Here is a 24,274-nt window from a genome sequence, read left to right as displayed (position 1 = left end):
AAGTGGTTTCATGTTACAGGGGTTCTGATAGGTCTTACTAAGTAGTTATGTATTTATATTGTTCAGCTATAGCTAACACATTCCTTTTCTGGAACTCCTTTAATGTTGACAAAGAAATATGTATAATTATCAAAGGACAAATGTACAGGTGAGAGGGTGAAATTTGTCACTTTGATGTCTAACTTAAAGCACTGTTGTTTTGTCATTTAACTGTAGAAGAGTAAAGACCACACTCAAAAAATAACTGGTTGTGTCATTATGTAAACTTACAGGTTTAATATAATGTTTATAGCTAAGGTAACAAGCACTGTGTCTTTCTTATCAAAGCTCTTTATATCTGAATAGTATATACAAATATACAATAGCTTTTCATTATCTACTTTCCACAAAAGATTATCACAGCAAACATTTCAGCAAAATCAACACACTAGTATATAAACAATAATTTACCATGAAAGAATTCCTCTGTTTTTACATCAACCCAAATGGGAATACTTACTATTCAGAGCCATGAATTCAATTTACACAAAACTGGTGAGTTCATGCAGCTTGGCACAGTTAAGTAAATGACACTTCATGTGGCTGTTTGGGGAGGGGGGGGAGATAACTTACTTAGCAACTGTATTATCACAAAAATAGTACATCTTAGAACCAGGTTATTCTTGTTGTCTTCTTACTTCTTGGTTTTCTTGCCACTACCAAAATGAAACCATCCCGAACCTTTCTTCTTTGGAGATTGTCTTCCACCAATTACTTTCATCATACTTGGGTGGAAGTTGGATGGCAGACTACCAGTTCGAGAGTTTACCGTCACTGGAGAGTCTAGCAAAAGCTCTGTCACAGCTACATCAGGGTGAGGGCGAGGCCCTTTCAGTTGTTTAACTGAAACAAGGTTATAGCTGCTTACAGTTGACCAATCTAACACTATCAAAACAGTTCTATCTTAGCTTAGACCAATTATGTCACATGATTTCAACATCCCAATGACGAAGAATAATGCTAAGACATAAGGTTTAAAAATGTGTTGCACTATTTATATGAATACTTGAACAATAAAAACGTATACATCTGTTGGTTTGATCCAAGTTGTTCTAATACTGCATAAACAAGAATCACCAACAATTAGCACCCCTTGCTGCTCTAGTCATTCTAGTGTTTTGATTCTACTCACCTCGAGGATGTTTGGCTTTCTGTTTCTTCACCACAGCTAATCGTGCAGCTTTCTTAGCACGTTCAGTAACAACAAAGCCTGAAAGATATGATTTTCAAAACATATATAATACATCTATCAAAATGTCTGTAATTTACTAGTACAAAATCAACTGTTACCCATCCCAGATAGAGCTAACAAATCAAGATTGTTTTTTTCTGTAAAAATTATTCCGTCAAATTCTAATATCATATAAAGAAATATGCCCCAAATCATGTAATAACTTCTGCCAGAATAGTTGCTAAATATCTACAATAACAACTAACAATGAATTGCTCATAATTATGACTAATAGGCAAACTACAAAAAACTTCAAGAATCACTGTGCCTTAAGTCACCAGTTTGGTACTCTAGCTAAACAATATCTGATTAACATCTACAACCTTCACATCATTATGATATTATTTTAATACTACAAGTTTTTATGAAAATCATAAAATCTAAAACAAATAAGCTGATCAAAATTTATAAACTTTGGCCAAAAACGACATAAAAACCTAAAACAGTTGTATTTGCTCTTTATAGAATACATAAAAATTGAATTTTAAACTCGTGCTACACTCACTGGTCATTTATTTTTAAACTAATGTCATATAAAACAAGGTAATTTGTAGCTTGTTGTTAAAGTGTGTGCCCATATATTTTGCTACCATCATTCTAAAGTGTGGTGTTAGACAGAAAATTTCCAAAAACATATACCTCAATGACTATGGTTCAAGAAAAGAACTAGTGTTTGTGAGTTCCCTAAGTAAGGTATGTTATTTTGTTTATTTATAGTTTCTTTCATTAATAATATGGGTTATACTAGTTACTGTATATCAAATTTGTAATTCATTATTATACTTTTACCATAAAGATTGATTTACATTGTTAGCTTAAAATTCGTGTTTAGGACTGATTAACCTAACTCTCTTAAGTCTGCTGAACCTTGCGAGATATTAGGTTTACGGCTGAACATATGTTATAGCGAGAGTACCCAACTGATGAAAAAATGAATTCTAATCTTTATAAGAAGATATGCAAGAAAAGTATATTTAATTAGCTATACAGATGACCAGATTGATTAATATTTAGTTTTGCTCTAAGTACATAGCAAGCCTACTCTGATCAAAAATCATTATTATCATATAAAGTTTTGTTAATCATCAATCTTCACAAGTGTCAACAAAACAGGTATCTGACATTTCCTATTCAGTAACAGTCTCTATTCTCTAATTATAATATTGAAAACACCAAAATTGTGCTTGTCAGAAATCTTACAGATTGCCTCATCTCAAAACTTTTCTATATTTCATGAATTTTTTTTTTAAAGGCTCATGTTTTTTTTAACTTTGAGATAATATTTTTCACACAGATTTAGGGCATCTTAAAAATATGTACACTGTAGTTTAAATATTATATGCTCAAAATGATACTACTTTTTCCCAATGTGTTAAGCAACTAATTTCCTTCATAAATTCATATGTGTATGAAGTGTATCATCACTAGAAATAAGCAAAACATTAACCTTGTTTTTCATCTTCTATCACTCGTTGTCTTTCTTCTCCAAATGCTTCCAGCCATTTAGTTTTCTCCTCAGGTGATTTAGTATAAAACAAGAACCATTTATTTCGAGATGCACAGTAGATTTTCCATGCATTTTTTACAGTAACTCCAAAGTGCACATCTGAAGAACAATTAAATGCTCTCCTTAATAAAATTTAATATATAAAACAATCTACTGTAATAAAAAGTAAGGAAAGGTCCATTGTACATTGAAATTTATAAACAAAACAAAGCCACTTTGTCAGATTGAATCTTATTAAGATTAACCTTAATAAAACCACATCAGCCCAAAGTTGTTAGAAGTTCTCTAACAATCTTGATATCAGCCAAGACCAGTGGATTAGGAGATTTTTATATATATATTTTTTCAGACATTTAAGAATCTGGTTTAGAAGTCAAACAATATCATAATGAGATGACCAAAAATTCCATGTTTTGACATCCTCCTTAAAAATAACATAACATGTATCATTGTAAAAATACATTTCAGCACATTACAGGCAGCTGAAACTACTGCATAGCTTGTTCCATTTTCAGTCTTTTTAATTAACAGCAGCATACAGCAAAGCTTTGTAATTTTATGAAAAATATCAAGTACGATGGCACAAACAACAAAAAGTGCCTACACAAGAAATAAATTATAATTGTTTTTTCTTTACTTTATAAATTTTTCCTGTGAATAACATCAAAGACTGAGATTTTATATAAAAATTAAATTGTTGATATAACTAGAATATTTAATAATATAATCACTTCGCAGTGCCTAAAACGAAATATCAACTATGATTGAACTTAGTAGGTTGCTGTACCAATGTAAGGCAAATGTTGAGTTTGTAAAAGTCTAGGTCTATTTATCCAGGTATTTCTAAGTGACTGTAAAGTGCTGCCCTCTTTAATTGATAGTTGCCTGGCTAGTAGCTTTTACATTTTAATTAATAAAACATATGTTTTAATTAAACTGTGATTAAAAAACCAGAACTAATACACACTTGTCAAATCATATGTAGACTGGTAGAGTTGCATTTTGGATTATTGCAAGTTTTATTAACAGAGGAAACAGTGAAGTTTATTGCTTTAAACTCACAACAGTCTGACATTTTACATACTAATTTGTAGAGAGCAAACACAAAAGGTGAGTTCAGTTTATGTTATCTCAAGAGTGAGGAAAATCAATGTTTGAAAACAAATTCGTTAGGACTATTTTATGTATATTGTTACCATTAAGTAATACAAGTTTCATAGTTTCTTCTATGCATGTTGGGATATAACAATAGTATGTTGATAAATAAAAATAAGAATAAAAATTTTTGGCACAATGAAACAAAGTTTTATTATTTACTTAAGGCAATTAGTTTTAGTAAAGCAGTTACCACCATCAGCTCTGATAATGGTAATTGTGTTACTGAAACTAATTGGCTTAAGTAATGGTCTCTATCGTTGGACTGGTTATTTTTTATTATTTGAAAGAAAGTAATGTATTTTTTTGACTGTAGCATACAAGTTCTACAGGCTACATTCATTATTAATGATAGGTATAACTTAGAAATATACCTAACAGTCACTTGTAAAATTTCCTCTCAATATCTATGGCAAACTCAAAACTGGCTAACGCATTTGCTAGATTGATGATCAATCGATAATGTGGTAACATATTCACTAACTAATCAACTCACTGACTGATAATCTTTCACAGACCTAACTAAATATCCAACACTCTTATGGTGTTTAAATATTGTTCCATTATCCTTCACCCCAAGTTTAAAAAAATTCAAGTCACAGGTCATCAAAACTCCCTCTAGCAGATAAAACATCTAAATTAAAACATATAGTCTTCAAAATAAAAAGCTTTACTGTTTCATCGTGCTAAAAATGGCGTATCAGTCACATCAATTGTAGAATTCAAGAAACTTCTAGATATCGTATCATCACTAGTCAAATCAAAAACTCCCTCTAGCAGACACATCTAAGTTAAAATATCAAAAAACATAGCCTTCAACATAATAAAGCTTTATGTTTCATTGCACCAAACATCATCACTTTAGTCCTTTTATTTAACTGTATTAGACAAGTTTTTCTTTAATTTTAAATTGCCAGGGAAATTTAATATGATACAGGCACTTGCCTTGTATCCTGCTCATGTACTAAGTGTATTTTAATGGGAAGAATGTCTTCAGAATGGAGCACAGCATTAACCCCCTAATTAATGTACTCACAAAAGCATATTTTTTTTTCTGTGGGTCTGATGTCCTAATTTTGAGGATTGAATTTTGTATTACTTTGAACAGACACTGATGTCAATGCTGTGATAATTAAGTAAGCAAATTGTTCCATGAGTTTATAGATGACAGAACACAAAAGTAATGAAACATATTGAATAAAAGACCTCAATCAGGTACATCTTTCACAAGTACAGGTTTTGCTGCCACTGATGAATGTCAGGCAGCTGTTTAAGTCAGACAGTAGTTGCTGCCTTTTCATATGTTAAATTCGAATGCCGATTTAAAGCACTTTTAAGTCCAAAGTAGATATTCAAAGTTATCATTTTTCTAAAGAGTAGAATGTAATATTTAACCTTCTTAGTACTGTTGAATTATAAAAGTATCAGCAAATGTTTGTGCAGGACTGGAGGGACCCATATATCCAATAAAAATATTTTGAACATGCCATTCTAGTCCTTTTGGTATATCCTAGGTCATATAAACATACTTTTATCATTTATATTTTATGAATACAAAAGCCACAATGAGGGTTAAAGCCCATTTCGAAAGAACTGTCAACTACTGGAGATAACAAACCCTGAAATAATATTTAAAAAAACCTTGGTTTTTGTCAGAGTAAAGTGATAAAAAAGATGAATATGAAAGTAATTCCCTATCTCTTGAACAAGATAATTTATCAACTGTTAAAGAGCTTTACGCATATGATCATCTAGTTAAGATCTATAAGAACATAGAACAATGTACCTAAACCAATACTAACGAGTAAGCCAAGAACATTTTAACCAAAAGAAAGTCAAATAGATGTGCTACCAAGTTTTTAGTCTAAGAATGATATTCAAGAAGAACAAACACTTGACTCAACCATCTTAAAATCTTAAATTAATACAGGCACATCAGGTGGACTACAAACTACAAATACCTTGGAATAAAAAAAAACACCCTTTTCAAAAATGTAGAAATTAATATGTTGTATAGGCATGTCTAATGCAAAAGCAATAAAAAGATTTCATGCACAAAATCTAACTAGCTGATTTCACTAAGTTTGATAAACATATATGAGTAAAAAGCAGCGTTCTGACACTGTTACAATAAAGAATCATAAATAAGAAGTGTAGAGAAAGAAAAGGGGAATGTATTTAAAACTTCCAAATGAGACAATAACTAAAAATAAGTAAAAAGCCACAAAAGCGTTACAGAATGAAAAAACTACTATTATTATAATCACAATTTATCAAAAAAACATAAGAAGTTAAGACTAACAACTCAAACTCGAAAATTAAATATAGAGCCTATTAATATGGTACTGAGAAACAAAAACAAGTATCAGTTAAGAAAAGGCTTAGTCAAATTAAGTTTATCTGAAGTAGAAAGTGATGAAGAATATCCAGTATTTATTGACTGAGAAAAATCTAGTGGTGAGATACTGGTAATTAAGGATATGGGCTAATTCATTCAATTCTGGTGGTAGCTAACAAACTAGTCTCCTGTGTGAAGATAAATGAAAAAAAATAAGTGAACTAATGAGCCCTTGTGGTGTTTATGAAGAAAGTTCACAAAAAATATGTAAGTGGAAGTTAATTATCATGAAATTATATCAAGGGTGCATATACCATACCAATGGATATTGTGGAAAATAGGAAGAATTTTTTTTTATTAACCCAGTTGTACTGTCCATAGGGCAATCACTAACAGTTAATGTAATTACGAAAGGATGAGAAAAGCAAAGTTCCAGTTGCTCTGTTGAAAATTACTATCCCAGTTGTACTGTTCATAGGGCAATCACTAACAGTTAATGTAGTTAAGAAAGGATGAGAAAAGCAAAGTTCCACTTGCTCTGTTGAAAATTACTATCCCAGTTGTACTGTCTATAGGGCAATCACTAACAGTTAATGTAATTACGAAAGGATGAGAAAAGCAAAGTTCCAGTTGCTCTGTTGAAAATTACTATCCCAGTTGTACTGTTCATAGGGCAATCACTAACAGTTAATGTAGTTAAGAAAGGTTGAGAAAAGCAAAGTTCCAGTTGCTCTGTTGAAAATTACTATCCCAGTTGTACTGTCCATAGGGCAATCACTAACAGTTAATGTAGTTAAGAAAGGAAGAGAAGAATAAGGTTCCCATTACTGCCTTGCAAATAACTAATGGTGCATAATAAAATAATTTCACAAATGAGCATAATCTAGTACACACAGTAAAATTTACTAAGGATCTATTATATAGCAAGAAGAGTGGAAAGTTGATCCAAAAGGCACTTTAAAACTTGCATACAAATACAAATGTTTAATTCACAGGTGTGTTTGTGGTACACTTATACATGGTTTCCTGTGCCACTGCTGTAAATCTCAAGTCCTATAACTAGAAAAGAATATGCTATTTTGTGTTTGCTAAGTCCGAATCACTTTTACCAAAAATGGCATGACATTTTCTTTACATTATTTCTGATAAGTATGTTACACAAAGTTTTGCAACTTAAACTCATGTCCCACCTTTTCCATCTTCTATGTTAAATATACAACATGAATCCAGATGAACTCTTCCTTTATATACATAGTTCTGTCTTTTCAAGAGATCCTAGATAAAAAAACACAAGCATATTACCATCTTTACACAACAAGAGTAACCATGCCTTAAATACACAACTGACTAGTATCAGATGTAGTACATACAGTTACTACATATGACCTGTAACAACTTCATAAATGTCATATAAAACAACTTGTGCAATATGTAGAAACTATATACTGGATACAGAGTAAACTAGTGAGATACACAGTATGTTCTAAATACAATTAAAACTAGTGGGACATCATCAAAGACTTGAGGGTTTAGTATGAGTCAAAAGGTAGTGGGGCATGTAGTAACTAACTTATATGCAAAAAACACAACGAAGTTATGTAGGTAGCTTGTTTTTAATCACAAATTAATGATAATGTTGGTACTATATTTTCTAGAGACAACAGAAACTTGTGGAACATGTAGTCACTGTATCTTAGATACAGAAAACACTAGTACAGTGTGTAGTTGCTACATCTAAATTCAACAAACAGTATGACATGTAGTATCCACTTCTAAGATACTGCTAAAACTAATTTATCACATCCTGGATAAAGCAACAGCTAATGTGACACATAATAATAATTACTGTGACATGAAGTAATCATATTTTGAATGCAGAAGCACCTAATATTACTCACAGTAACAATATCCCAGACAGAACAACTATCAAGATGAGTAACAATTAATGTCCTTGATACAACTTAAAAGCTTACATTTTGAGTCTGCTAACAATTAAGGTAACACAAACATGATGTTCAGATGTTTAAAACACTGCATAAAATAAAAAGTATCAGAATATATTTTGAAAATTAGTTTCTTGGAATAAACTGATAATACCTCTTTTGAAAATAACCTAAAAAGTATGGCTTCCAAGGACTAACATTTGATCATCATCAGATGTCCAGTTCTTCATATTACCAAATATAGTATTTTTAATAGTATAATACTGAAGAAAAAACTTATCAATCCATTTAACTCAATATATGAAACTTAACTAACCTTTTTACAATAGACTAGTAAGTTATCAAACAGGAAGAGAGTATATTCACGAGACCAGCCAGAAAAAGCCCTGATGATGTCACCTGAATGAATCAAGACTGAGCAGGAGTCTAAAACATCTGAGCCCTTCAAAAATGAAAAACATATCAGTTATATTTCAGTCAAAATGTGACAGGCATACTAAACCAGTCTTAAATAAAAAAAAATAGAAATTCTATGATTACCCTCTTTATTTTAAAATAATAATGCAATTTTTCATGAAATTCAAAGATTCTCCAATACTTAAATAAAGATTATGGTCCGGGTTTCAGGGAAATTAATTTTTGGATTCTATTTTGTACATTTAGATGGTTTTGCAGATTGGTTAATGATGTAAGTTATTTTAATCTTGTTTTTGTATGCACATCAATCTGTTGTTAAGGTATATACAGTCTCATTGTAACCTTTTTCTTCTTATGATGATGGCAGTAGGCCATTTCCAAAGTTATAATTTTACTAAATGAAAATGTATTTCTGATAGGTACTTCCCTCCTCTCACAAGATTAGCTTCTCATTTTGTGTTGCCCTCTATATGCACTTTTTTCAGAAATGCATGCCACAAGCCTTCATCCTCCCTCTGTTGGAATCCAAAGTTCCAACATGTCTCTCATGCAAATCATCATGCATCACCTCTCCACCAATAGGAGAGCAGTACTATCATGTGATGCATGTGACTCCCTCTACACACCACTACCAAACTATCACTTCAAAGTTTGGCAGAAAATGAGAGCACCAGAAGATTGTGGGGAGGATGGGTGGGAAGTGTGAGAAGAGGGAAGTATCTATAGGAAATACATCTTCAATTAGGAAAATTATAACTTCCTCTTCACACAAGATTAGCTTGAATCCCACATTAAAATGGAGGAGGGACTGGTGCAAGAGAAGCACAGGCGTATCCCCCGGAAGCGTCCAGAGGACACCCCTGAAATGAGAGGAACAGATAAGATGATCTGAGGAAGGGTACTGCACCACATCTGAGCCAGGTATCTCTTTGCCAGGAACATCAACATGATCAGGAGGACCAGACATGGCGGAACATTAAAGGGAGCATATCTGTGTGGGAGAGGATAGTTTAGCAATGTAATCTTAAATAGAAATCAGAATCACTCAATCCCACAATGGAAAGTGGGCAAGAGAGGATGTGTCCCATGGTGTAGAGTCGCTAAGGCATGGTGAACCATACTTTGTAAGTCAACTACATCTAAACCCTCACTCGCTGAGTACCAACATCCTCACAATGGTAGGATGAGGATCATACTGTCTTCACCTCAAGTCCCAGAGTCAAGAGGGAACCTAACATTTGACTCCAGGAACTCACAGGGTAGGTTAATGCCAGGGATCTGGGAATGTGTCATCCTGAATACAAGGGAAGTCCATTACATGCACTCAACCCCCATGACTGTGAAACCAGCCCAAAACGACCCCAGCTTGGTAACAACCTTATCACCCAATGAAAAACCCAGGACAGAAGCAGAAACAGGCCACGTAGACATTCTGCAACCCACAACAAAGAAGACAAGTTGAGAGGGGAAGATGGACAACCGAAGACCTATGTGAAGACTTATGTGACTGGTTCATTCGATATCCAAAACCTCACTCACTGGGTGCCAACATCTGCACAAGGGTAGGAGGAAGACACCCAATTGGAGGGGTGAACTGCATTTGGGTGTCTCAACTCCAAGAAATAGTCACTCATCTGGAGGATCTTGTAACTCCCTCTACACCTGCAGAACACCACCGCCCTACTCTGAACTGAATGGTTATAGCCATCTTTGTGGAACCCATCCAGCATGTTGCCTCCATGGTCAACCACTCCAGTGGCTTGGAACTAGTAAGTGGTGAGGACCCCTAAAAAATATCCATAGGACCTGGTGCCACCATGGTAATTGTTGGAATGGAACATAACCAGCAGGTGGCTGGCAAGAAAAAGAAATTGATCCAAAGCCTGACAAACAGCCAGGAGTTTGAGAAAAGAACTCTCATCCAGAGACCAAGGACCCGAAACTTCCTGGTGATCTAACCAGGCACCCCAGCCCTGAAAGGATGCATCCATGAACAGATGTAAATCTGGCTGCAGAGGAGGAAGCGGAACTCCCGCCAACGTGTGGGCTCTGTTCAACTACCAATGGAGATCGCTTACAAGGGATGAGGGAAGGGATATAAAAGTATCCAAGGGATCCCTGGCGAGGGTCCATTGAAGAAACAGCTTATGGGCTCTGCCCAGGGGTATGAGAGGTCATGGAGGACCACATCCCAAAAAGTGCTAGAACCTCGCGAGCTGTAAGTGAGGAAATAGACAAGGCTTTTTGAATAGCCTGTTCCATAGAGGAGAAGGTTGGGGCCGACTTAGATGGGTGTTCAAGAAAACACCCAAATGGATAAGGTATTGTGTAGGACAAAGAAAAGACTTCTCCAATATGACAAACCAGCCCTCTCACACAGCTTTGGCCAGGAGCTGACAAGTGTGACAGGCCAATTCCCATTTGGAATGAGCAAGAAGAAGCCAGTCGTCCAAATAAACATGGAAGCGCAACCCCACGGCATGAATATGTTGAGCAAAGGAGTGGACCACATGACAAAACATGTATGGTGCTGAGGCTAAGCCAAAAGTAAAGGTGCAAAACTGGTACACAACCCCTGATGGACAAACAAAAGATATGGATGGGAATGCTCTGCCACAGGAATGTATAGGTAAGCATTGGAAATGTCCCCCTTGGTCATCCAAAGACCTGGAGAAAATGCCCACTGAAAAGAAAAGTATGTCTTCATGGTGAAGTGAGGAGTGTGAACATACTGATTGAGACAGGATAAATCGATGACAGGATGCCAGTCCCCAGTCTTCTTGAGAACCACAAACAGGTGGAAGTAAAACTCCTGTGAACCTAGTTTGAAAGCCTGTTGTGTGATGAGGTCCTGAACAGCTTCTGACGGAACTGGCGTGTCGAGGGATCCCGAGGAGAAGGGAAGAGAATGGGAACACTGGATAATGGAGGAAAGGAGAGAAAGGGGATAAAGAATCCCTCCAAGAGCACCATGTGAACTTAGACATCGGAAAGAAAAGGTCCCCACAGATGAACAAAATCCAACAGACAAGTATCCACTGGGCCCAAACAGACCACATAGTCACCAGTATTGCTCTTGGCAGATCGTTCGTCTTCGAGTAAATTGTCGAACCATGGCACCACTGGAGGGTGGGACAAGAAGAGATTGGGAAGGGGAAGACTGGAGGAAAGGAATTGGTACTGTGTTCGGCCCTACAATAACAAACGAGTTACAAAGTTAGTAAGGGTAGAATGTTGATGGGCCAAGGCCACCAGCAACTCCAAATACTCATGGACCGAGTCAACTACATAACACCACAAAAACGATGCCATACAGAGGTCCCTCAGATAAGGAGCCTGGAGATGGGTCCCCACCCAAACCGCATCACAGTCCATAAGGTCCCAACAACAAACAAACCACGTTTGAAGCACGAGAGCCGAAGACAACAGACGAGTGAACATAGAAGTAAGGATGAAGAGGATTTCAGCAGAAAACACCCTCAGGATTCCTGTGAAAAGCCTCTAACAGGAGTTGAAGGAAAGAAAGAAAGATACATTGACTGGGTCATGAGGGTGAGATGATGGCAAGAAAATTGGGCTTGGGTAAGTTGGACAGGGTAATCTGGGTTCACCCCCCAAATACGTAGAACCAATCCCAACACAACTGTTGGTTGAAAAAAAGGAAAGTCCGCCCAATGATAAGCAACGGCAGACTGATTGGAAGTCCATGTGGGACGAGACATACTAACGCCCTACCCAGTTGAGAGGCAAATCGGTCCATGTGAACCTTAATATTTGGGGATGGGAGAAAGACTAAATAGGGACAGGAATTTTCATGTGAGAGGGAAGGTCTAGGGCCATAGGAAACAGATGTAACAGACAAAACATCACATACCTGAAATATAAAGTCTAAAAAGACCGATGACGGACGAGCTGAATCATCAGGTAGTGAACGGAAAGGCATGGCAAACTCCGGGCAAAATCATCTGTAGCCTGGCCCAGCCCAAAAGGCTTAGGAGGAAGTGGGGCAGAAGTAGGCGACAGAGGTTGTCTCATGTACCGCTTAATCTCCCGGCATATGAGTGATGATATATCCCCCAACGGGTTGCCCATGCCCTTGGCTGAAAACTCGGCATCAGTACCCTAAATGGTGACTGTAACTTCGGAATCCACAAGCAGGAAACACGAGAAAGTAATGCTTTATTAAAATATTAACTCCACAACTGTGAATTGTTGGAAATAAAGTTAAGAACAATATAAAAAATAAAAAAAAAAAACACTTCAATATAAATGAATAATGTAAAAAAGAACATCTGAACTTGACAGATGCCAAACAAAAAGTGATAGTTCGGTAGTGGCGTGTAGAGGGAGTCACATGTGTCATGTGCTAGTAGTGCTCTCCTATTGGTGGAGAGGTGGTGCATGATGATTTGCATGAGAAACGTGTTGGAACTTTGGATTCCAACAGAGGGATGATGAAGGCTTATGGCATGCATTTCTGAAAAAGTTCGCATATAGAGGGCAGCACAAAACGAGAAAAGCTAATCTTGTGAGTGGAGGGTTTGTTTGTTTGTTTTTAATTATGCACAAAGCTACACAAGGGCTATCTGTGCTCTGCCCACCACGGGTATCGAAACCCAGTTTCTAGTGTTGTAAGTCCGCAGACATACCGCTGTGCCACTGGGGGGCATTGTGAGTGGAGGGAGAGTACATTATCGGAAACATGTATAGAATGTCCAGGAGTTTTGATACATTTTTTAATAAAGTTTTTATGTGCAAAATTTTTAACATTGTGGTATGGTTTTAGACCAGTTCAGTGTTGTTTAATTTTATTTATGGACAGATAACTTCTTATTTTACATTTTTCTGTCTCTTACATGTTGAATTATTGGTGAAGAACACATTCAAAAGCTCCATAATTTTTCCATAAAGATTTTTAATACATTAGAAGAATGTCAAGCTATGAGAACAAAATCATTAAAAACAACTCTAACAAGTCATTTAAAAAAAAAAATAACTTTTATATACAGTTTGATTAAAGTTAAATGATATAGCACGAACTTAATTTCAACCTTACTTCCCATCCATCAATGTTTTGCTGCCACTCCACCAGTTGCTCCAGGCATTCCATTCGCCGTTTTCTTTCATTCACTAACTGAGCCACTTCCTTCATGGCAGACAAGGCACAGGTGACTGGAATGTAGTCAGGATGATCTAGGTCGGTGTACTTAAGTAGTTCAGCTAGCTGAAGTGGATACTTACAGATACGTTGAACAGGTGTTAACAGAAAACCATCCAATGAAATATCTATCATACGTTGTAGAAGTCGACAGGCCTTTATATGTGAAAAAGAGGGCCAATAAACAATGGTTTACCGTGACACTGCATGTAAGTGTTTTTGTTCAATTACTCAAGTTAAAATCATTAAAGTCAAAAGGTCGAAAAAATCATTTAGATGTGAAATCCACAAATCCATACCTTTTCTCAACCATATCTGATGATTGACTGGAATTGATCTTTTGCTAATCATGGGGCTTTTTTTCTTTTAGAAGCTAAAATAATAATTTTGATTTTATTTTTACAATTTTTTTTACAGCAGTAGGCTGTAATTATACAACTTCATGAGAGTTTAAGCTTGTTCTCAAAACATGATTTTAAAAATCAGGTACCCACTACACACTGTGAAAAATTTTGCATATTCTTTTCTTCTCATTTTATGGTCTGACATTATACAATACTACCTGAAAAAGTGGTATTTCTAAAGTATCATGCATAATACTAAACTTACTGATCTTGTTGTTTTAATCTTTCATTATTAGTTACTCATGTTAGACAGTTTTAGTTATTCAAAGAATAACCTAGTAGGAAAAGCTTAACAATATATTAATTTACAATAATTTCACAATTTATCAAGAAATAAAGAAATATTTAATCAATTATCTATACAAGGAAAATCTAGTATCATAACTAATAACGTTTGAAAATGGCATTAGAAGTAATTTATATGAATTTTACAATATGTAACATAGTCTTTAATATGAAATACAATTACTGTAAATTACTTGGTGCACATATTGCATACAATCAAAGTTATGACACAGAAAAACTAGAAACAAAAATGCTTCAAATGCTATCAACATTATAACATCACATTGATTAAAAGGCAGAACATGTTCTTTCAGAGACTTTTAAACTTTTTTTGTTATAAATTTGAAGAGACATTTGAAGAGAAAAAGAATTAAATGTAAAAATTATTTCCATAATTTTTTATAAAGACTGTAATGGAGTAATTAATTCTAAACAAGAAAAATTACAAATCTTAATTTATTAAACCTCTCAAACTTCAAATATATTGTACTAAAATACATAAGAATGTGAATAGAAAATATTCATAAGGTGTTTATTTACTTAGAAACTGCAGCTCACCTCAAAAAAGTGGCAGTAGCGTGAATCACTATATAGCTCTTGGAGTTCACTTACAGCTAAAGGATGGTTGTTACAATAGTCAGAGTAGATTCTAAATTCTGTTTTCTAAATAGTGATAGAAAATACACAATTAGGAAAACCTACCATGGAAAGAACAAAAATAATCCTAGTTTCCAGCAACATAGTTTTGTTGTTTATATTCTGGTATAATATTAACAACTTAATATAAATAAACTTAAATAAATAAACAATAAAGAGGATTTACTCCACATTGAACTTTATTTCCTTTTAGCTCTGGGGCTACTTTCTTTTAACATGGAGTGAAATCTGTTCATTGTCTATTGATTGACTGTTTCTCATTCATGTTAAGAGTCTTAAAGTATAAATAAATGAAATTAATGTCAAAAAGTTATTTTGTGAAAAATATGTTCACCTGCATTTCAGTGTAGATTTTAATAAGATTATAACAAATGACATATTATTCAGATATCCTGATTTAGGACTACGACTTTGAAAAAAAATGACTTTGCCATTACAATCAAAGAAATGTAAAAGAGAACTATGTAACATATATATATATCTGGTCTATAAACATTTTTCTTGTAACCTCTGAGTTATTTTAAGTGTTGTTCTAATTAGTCAGAAATACTATATACTTAAATGTTAAATACTTAAAAAAATGATTTGTATTATTTTACAATATCTATGTATCAATATTCATATCTGCAATACTGCTTAGAACACTGTGTATAGTAAATTAATTTTTTTTATAAAACATTAAAAAATAAAATTTCTGTTGTACTCTTCAGTGAAGTTTACTTCAAACAGCTACTACAGTGAAAGATTTCACTAAAATGATACCATTATTTAAGATTCAACATTTAATTTATATTTTGATTCATTTATTCCTTTCATGGATCACAAAAGTTTTTTAACAATAAACATTGAAATTATTCTATGACTGTAGACATTTTTATAATATTTCTTTGAGATAGTGAGAACATGATTAAAAAACATCTACAGTTAAATGTATTTTCCATTACTTTTTTAATTAAGCCTCATTGCTTCACCCCCCCCTGATATATTCTAAAATCAGCTATTATATCATTCTAATACCAAGCAGACTTCTAAATTTGAATGATTTTAGTATAATGTGTTTGTATTATGATAACAAACTCTGAAATATACAATTATTTATTATGCTATCCCAATTAGCTGTTGGTAATAGTAGTGCATCATTCTTTCAAAATAAGCTTTTAAAAATTATGTTTACATATCAGTTTTTATTTATAAAATAAGTAGCCAGCCCATAATGTTATGAAATTTATTGAATTGAGAAAGTAAAACCTGATTCTGAGGGGGAAAATTATCAACTTTTCTAGAGAAAACACACAAATATCTTCACAAAGAAGTTAGGTGTTTAAATGGTTAATAAAGCATTCTTGTAATAAAAGGTCCAAGCTTCCTTCAAAACATATTGCAATTATAAATACTGGTTGTGGGAAGCATTATAAGAGAATTCTAGCAGAAGATAAAAGCTTGAAAATATATTTACTTTGGTGATACTAAAAACAAAATCAAATATAAGCTAGCAATCTAGAGAAAAAACAGTACAAAATATGAATTGTTGAGTGCACAAAAGATTGCTCTTAATGTCTAAAATTTTGGTTGCTATAGATTTTTGCTTAAGTGACAAAAATAAAGTGGAACTGTGACAAAGTCATTTCAACCAAATATGAGAATTTTGTTACTTGTTTTAGAAGATATAAAAGCTTTACAGTTAGAATATATGAACAAGATATAGCCTCACCATGACAATGTATGAAGTCAGATACTTACTTCATTCACACTCCCATAACACATTTAACACAGAACACAGTTCACAGCTTTATTGCTTATAAACCATGAAATCTTCTAATGTAGTAAAATAAACTTGTCTGTAATTAGGCTGCTAAAATAAATTTTGAAAATGCTTCCGTCATACATTAAAAAGCTTGTAAAAAAAACATGAAAAACTTACCTTCACTGAAGTGTGATGAAGTACTATCATAATACAATGATATTCAAATGAATTTTATCTTATTTTTCACTTTTCCACTCTTTCCTGACATCAGTACGCATATATAGTAACAATTTCACCATATTTGTGACCAACGTTTACATTATTATTTTTCATAATATTTAACATAAAAATATTACTCTTTCTTCACAGTTTACTTCCATAAAAACTAATACAACCCACATAAACTGTTTATGAACACTTTATAAGTCCTAACATTACTGACAGGGTTCAAACTGGCTTTTTAAATAATTTTTTTCTAAACTACTTATTAACCAAATTGCTTTGCTGGATACAGGGTCTGCAACATATAAGCTACACAAAAAAAATGCAAACAAAAATAATATCAGTATTGTAATTAATGACAGTTGTTGTTCCCTAGTAGATTTCAAAAGACTCATATAACAGAGAAGTTTGTATCAGTGAATGTTTCAAAGAATTGTTGCATGAAATACTGATAGCTCTTTTTTGTCCTAGTTTTTTTTATGAATCAATGCGACTTTTATTGTTTTTACTGTTAGATTTTTTGGAATCTGAGGGATTACGTAAATGAAATATGTTTGTTGTGTGGAGGGTAACAACTTTCATAGTGCAAGTATTGTGGTCTATCGATCAGTTTTCAGTAAAGATTGATGCATAGACAACTCTCTTTCAGTCTAAGAGTTACATCTAAAAAGTTAATCTAAGTAGCAGAGTGAACTTAAGAGAACTATGGAAACAGTTTTTATGTCTTGGATATCTTCATTTCCTACCCAGATGAAAAACAATATCATCAATGTAGCATCTTCAGATTCTTGATTTATCTATATAACTTTATAATAGCCAAGTACCTAAGCCTCCCATAAAAATATTGGCATAGTTTGGTGCCAACTTTTGTCTGAATAGAGAATTAATTATTAAATTTAAAACCATTAAGAGTAAGAATGAGTCTATCCAAGTCTACAATATACTATGTAATGGCTTTGTCAAAGTTTAATTATAAAGATTTAACAGCATTCAGACATTTATCATGTGGGATATTTGTGTAAAGAGAAGACACGCCCATAGTGTAAAGAAGAGTGTTTGGAGGGAGTGAACCTTTACTGTTAATGTTACAAATCAAGCTCAAAAAATATGTGGTGTTTTTGATGTAAGATGGTAGACATGGAGGGATGTCTTTGGTGTGTTGGTGAACATAGGCAGATAAGTTTTTAGTAAGTACACCATTGTTAGAAATAATAGAGCAACCAGGACAGTAAGGTTAATGTATCTTTGGCAAGATGTAAAAGTGAGCTGGAGTGGTGTGTTTAGGTAAAAGCAACATTTAGAGTTTTGCAGCTGATATGCTGATTAGTCTACAAATTGTTTAGTACTTCACCAATGTAATTTAAACAGAACATGAGTGATTTCACTCAATTTGTTTGGTCAGTTTTTTTACACCGAATGTTACGACAGATAAAAACGTAAGTTTACTCAATATGACATGTGGACTACACTGCTAGTGATCAGAATAAAATAATCCACTAATTTAATCTTATTTTTCTTATGTAAACACAATATTTGAAAAAACTTACATGTTGTAGAAAACAGTTTCCAACTAAACTCAAGTGTGGTTTATTGTGATCAATGCATTCTTCTAACTTCCTCAGAAACTTCCTCTGGAATTTGTAAATTTCCTCAATGTTACCAAAGATAGTGGCTATTCTTGCAGGTGAAAACATGTCTGGTCTTCTATAAACTTGTCTCAGGTAACCCTAAAAACAAACAAAAATTTAAGGTCTGATTTCAAGTCAGTGGAATGTTATACACCAAATTGTTGGTAAGGACTCAATATTTTTGTTATATATAACAGTAGCATAAAAATACAAAACATGAACAAAACAAACAGATTACAAGCTTTAATATCTCTTAGAAACTTATTTTAATTTTTACTTACTTCTTGTATAACTACAGTACTGTAAGGTATTATCTCTAAGATTTTTCTGTCTCAAAAATATTTTCAAATGCAAAAAGATTTGAAGAAATGACTGTGTCAAAAAACTTTCAAAATTGTGAAACTACATTATTATTAAAAAAACAACAACCAAAAACTATATATTTTTAGATATTTAAAATATTGAAAACATTTTTTGTAAATCATCAACACTACAACCTTACTTTACAATTTCTTTGTTAACTTATGTATGTCAACAAATTATTTTTTTATCATTAAATTGATTGCTTATTTGTATTATTGTTTGCATTTGGTAAACTATGATTACAGATACCTGAAGTACATCTTGAAGATGCTTGACAAAGTCTTTCTCAGTGCCAATCACCTCATGGACCACATTAGCACGAACCTGCTCCTTACTCAATAGACTGACACTTATCTTGCTCCTAGGATCAGTAGCCACATTTCCTGTGGCTAACTTATCCATGCAATCTTCTAAGGTGTCTTCTTGATTTACTCTTAGCTAAGTGCATACAGAAGTAGACAAAAAAAAGCAAGTATTCTAGAAGCTACATTAATTATATTAAAACATCTAAAAGTTATACTAATAAAACAGCTTTTGTCATAATGTAACTAAAACAACTAAAGATAGAAAATAAGACTTACAAGTGTTCCCAAAAGACGTACGTATCTATTTCTGCAACCATTAGCAGAATTATGATTTTGTAGTAGTGAACAATGTACATTAAGCTTCTAATATAATGAATGTTATGTACACCATAGTTATATAATAAGTATTAAACATAGAACAAAATACAGTTAACACAAAAGGTTTTATCAAAAAACTAAAATATATAAAAGATATTAATACTGTTTTCAGTAACAGTTTCTATAGACGTGCATAAAAGCAACAGTCAACATTTACTAATTTCAACTGTATGATCAGACCCTATATTTCTTTTTTATGCACTTTTCTCATTCTTTACACAATTTAAAAAAATGTAAGATGCATGTATACATACAAATAAATCTACTTCCCACCCTTTCTTCAATGTTATTCTTAACTTTAAATACATACATGTAAATGAAGAAAATAATTACTCTAGAAGTCTCTTACCCTCACAAACGTAGCTGGAAACCAACCACTTCGGTTGCTAATTGAGCCCCACCACCAGTCCTTGTCAAAAGAGTCAGATACCTCAATCACTTCACCAGCTTGAAATCCTAGTTCCTCGGGATCCATGGTGACATGATCCCATAAAGCTTCAGCATATGTGACAGTACCCTTATACAACTGTTATTACAAAAGTTAAGATGGATTTATATTTACAACTGTTATAAAATGTTACAATAGATTATAATATCCTTACACAACTACTGTAATACAGAATGTTTGAATGAATAAATGTACCCTTAGACAAATCTTGTAATATTAAATGTTAGAATAAATTATAGTATCCATATAGAACTGTATTAATCCATTCACTTTGACTGGGACATATACTTCCCAGTGCAGTGGGAAATATACATCCTAGCTGAAGTGAAAGGGTTAATGAAAAATAATAGTGCATATAAAAAAAAAAATTCTCAACATATATTTTCAAATAAAATGATGTTTTAAAAATTACTAAAAATAGTTTTAATTCTTTAATATTATACATTTTTCACTAGACTTTCTTTTAAAATTTAATCTTGGATTTTCCCTTTTCTTTTTTATCTGAAAACAATTCAGTTAACTTTAAATGCCATAAGCTGTCCTGGGCAGTAATTTGCAGCAAACAGAAGATAGATCTGAAATTCTATCATGGAATAATTAAGAGGAAACTTGGAAAAAAATATGCATTTATCATAAATTCACTCAATGTATATTAGTTTTTAAAGAGTTTTGAACTTTAAAAAGTGTTTTACATTATCTACACAAAAATAAGAGAACACATAGAAATAAAAACTTACCAGTTTAATTGAGTTTTCTGTTTTGGATACTGGTAAAACACGACATCCCTCACCATCTGAGAAAGCTTCTTCGGATGATGCTGTGCTACCATCAAACGAGCCTTCACGATCTGACAGACCTATAAATAGTGTGATTAAAAATGTTAACTATTCTCATCTCCTATAATATGGGTAAAAAAAACAGGTAAAAGAATATTAATGGTTCAGCTTTCAAATTACTTTATTGAATATAATTAACTTATAGACAAAAGCAAAAAATCAGATAAATTATGTCACATCTTATACATTAATACAATCTCCTTTAACTGACAGTGTAAACTGACATGTGTAAATCTAAGTAACATCAAAATGTTTGTAAAAACATAGGAAGTTACCTGTGAACATACCTTAAAATAATAATGTGTTTCAGTGTTTTATATTAAGACCCTTAATTCTAATATTTATTGATGACAAGCTGTTAATAATGACACAGCTGAAAAGTTTACACATTAATTAAAACACTAACTTTTATTGTGGTTTCCAGAAAAAAAACCTTTAAATATCAGTAAACTTATAAAATTTTTGCTGATTGCATTCATTTTAAATTACTTCTATACATAATAGCTCTAATAAACTATCAATATGATTTTCTGACTACTTTTAACTCTAAATTACTTCTACATGTATTAACTCTAATAAACTAACAATATGTTTTCCTGTCTACTTTTAATTTTATATTACTTATATATGTATGAACCATAATAAACTTGCAATATTTTCCCCCAATACTTTCAACTTTAGAATATTTTTATCTCTGTTAATTATAGTATATGGCAGACTACAATTATTGCTAGGTTAAAACTGTGAGATACTTCATCAAACTGCAAGAGCATTTCATTTTTAGCCATTTATTTTAACTAGATCCCTTTTTCTTGTCCATAAGGATGAGTAAGTTTCAAATTTTATTTATTCTGAAAAAAACCTTCAAGCCAAATAGAGTAAATAATGATTTATTTCCATAGTAACTGAGATACCTTTTCATTATATTGTTACTTGTTTACCTGCCAGTTAAATGTGATTATACTGTAAGGTGAAGCATTGAAAAAATATTCTTCTTTCCATAGTTACTACCATCTACAATTACTGCTATTTTTAAGCATCTTTTGATACAATTTTGAAAAATTCAATTTGCTTGTGTGAGTAGAAATAAATTACAGGACTCCAATTGGGCTTAATCTGTCTTCAATTTCTGTTAAACCTCATTATGATATTACATTGAGCAAAATATTAAAAAAAAAAACTTTTTATTATCACGGATTTAAGTTGGAATAAGAAAAGGTCATTTTGAAAAACACACAGATCTTGAAGTAATTTTCATAATTGTTCACACATACAAATATTTTTCATATTGTTGTACCATAATGCAAAAGAAATAACTTAAGTTTTGCAAAAAAAAAGTGTATTTGAATATTACCTGATAGCTTCGATTATGTTTAGCAAATGCTGCATACTTCATCATAAAGAAAATGTGAAAATAGTTCCTAAAAAAATTTTAATTTGTATCTTAATCAATCATATTTAACTAAATTCTACAACACTGTAAACTTCCATTAATTTTATCGGTGTTTTAGGTCTTTATTTGTAAACATTTTTTATAACTTTATATTCCATTCTTAAGACTAGACTTTCCAAAGCATGTATCTTTTTTTACTGCTGGGGAATTATGAGGTTGAAAATCACGTAGGCATCCCACCTCGGGAGCTGGCTCGAGTCTTTCTTGCTTCGGCTGTCCTTTGAATGTCTAGGGGTTGACTGAAGGATCGTCGCAGGTATTCCCTAGGTTTGTGACGAAGAACCTGTGGTTTGGCTTTCACAGGACGAGACTTAACTGGATGAGGAGTGGAAAATTGCTGGGACATAAAAAACATATTTTAATGAAGATGCAGGATCCCTTGACAATCTTTGTATGCTACACTTTTAAACAATATTAGAAAAAAGGAAAACATGTTAAATTTTAAAATGTTAAATTCAGGACTGAGATGTCACTGACAACATTGTTACTTTTATTACTAATTCTTAGATTAATTACTTTTGGGATGAGATAGTAAAATAACAAAAAGCTGATGAGGAATACCACAGAGAACAATACTTGTTTACTTTACAACAGCTGTCTATCAAGGCAGAATAAACTAACTGGTTTAAATGGTTTCTGATAGATTACTGTGATATAACATAAAATGCTTTACAAAACTAAGCAAATAAAGCAATAAGAATATCATTATTCTATCTGAAAAAACATTATTCTCAAATGTAAATAAATGACTGTTCCAAAGTAGGCATAACAGTATATATTATACCTCTCATTTGTCCAAACACTCTGGTAAAAGTAAACTCATACTTTAAAAATGACTTACCCTTTTAACACTTGCTTTTGTTGGTGAATGAAGAATCTGATTATGATCAACCTCTAAAGACCATCTGTGTTGAACATTTTTCAAGCTAAGTATTTTCAATTCAACCTAAACAAAAATGTAGAAGTTAATAGAACACACAAGATAATTATCATTTACCTAGCATATTTTTGGTTTGGATTAATAGTGATATAACAAAACATATGATTCATTAAACTTTAACTGTCATTTACAACTTACACAGTAATATTATTTATTACACTAATACAGTCTGAGCAGTAAGCTATAATTGTCAGTCATATTTACCATGAAATACAATGTACAAGTTTCAAAGTACAAAATTAAAAAGTCATGTCAAGAATAGAAGAAACCATTTGATAATATAAAACTGTTTGGATCTATACACACAATTGAATCTTCACAGATACCAGTTAAATGAAATTTATACACACTATTTTAGTGGAATAGGAATAATAAATACAAAATAATTCATGTCTTTCCTTTTTTTTTCTTACAGTGAAAATACAGGAATAATTAAGTTACAAAGCCAGTAAACTTTACATCTTTTTCAATAGTTTATTATAAGAAGAATTAGTTAATGTAAAGAAGTTCCAATACATTTTGCTGATAATATGTCCTGTAAATAATACTGAAGAACTTTACTGCTTGTGTAGTACTAGAAAAAAAGGCAATGTCTACATTTTTTCTTTTATAGCAATTCCTTTTAGACTGACTTTTTTAAAAGATGTCATTAGCATTTTCAGAACATTAAAACTAATTTTTACGACTTTATAAAAACTGTGTTTTAAAACCTAATATTAGGTCATCAAGAAATTAATGTCGCGTTTTGGAACACTTTCATTAACCACATCCAAAAAACGTACATCACATATAATAGTTAAACGAACTGCCTAAACGTCACGTT

General features: G+C 32.5%; 1 protein-coding gene across 1 annotated transcript in view; it reads right to left on the bottom strand.

Annotated features, from left to right (window-relative positions):
* Positions 1-281: 281 nt before the first annotated feature.
* The window catches only part of LOC106468080 (spermatogenesis-associated protein 13-like), a 36,760-nt gene continuing 12,767 nt past the window's right edge, over positions 282-24,274 (bottom strand). The window contains exons 4-16 of the mRNA XM_022396383.1: positions 23,353-23,457; positions 22,692-22,848; positions 20,960-21,078; positions 20,124-20,300; positions 19,341-19,529; positions 18,648-18,827; positions 15,036-15,140; positions 13,687-13,944; positions 8,530-8,655; positions 7,461-7,545; positions 2,718-2,876; positions 1,172-1,249; positions 282-882 (exon numbers count right to left, since the gene is read on the bottom strand). Coding sequence (XP_022252091.1) covers positions 674-882; positions 1,172-1,249; positions 2,718-2,876; positions 7,461-7,545; positions 8,530-8,655; positions 13,687-13,944; positions 15,036-15,140; positions 18,648-18,827; positions 19,341-19,529; positions 20,124-20,300; positions 20,960-21,078; positions 22,692-22,848; positions 23,353-23,457 — 1,947 coding nt within the window. The 3' untranslated portion in view covers positions 282-673. The remainder of the gene's footprint in view (positions 883-1,171; positions 1,250-2,717; positions 2,877-7,460; positions 7,546-8,529; positions 8,656-13,686; positions 13,945-15,035; positions 15,141-18,647; positions 18,828-19,340; positions 19,530-20,123; positions 20,301-20,959; positions 21,079-22,691; positions 22,849-23,352; positions 23,458-24,274) is intronic.

The sequence above is a fragment of the Limulus polyphemus genome, unplaced genomic scaffold (genome assembly GCF_000517525.1).
Source record: "Limulus polyphemus unplaced genomic scaffold, Limulus_polyphemus-2.1.2 Scaffold2863, whole genome shotgun sequence".
NCBI lineage: Eukaryota > Metazoa > Arthropoda > Merostomata > Xiphosura > Limulidae > Limulus > Limulus polyphemus.
This window is presented reverse-complemented; position numbering and strand designations above follow the sequence as displayed.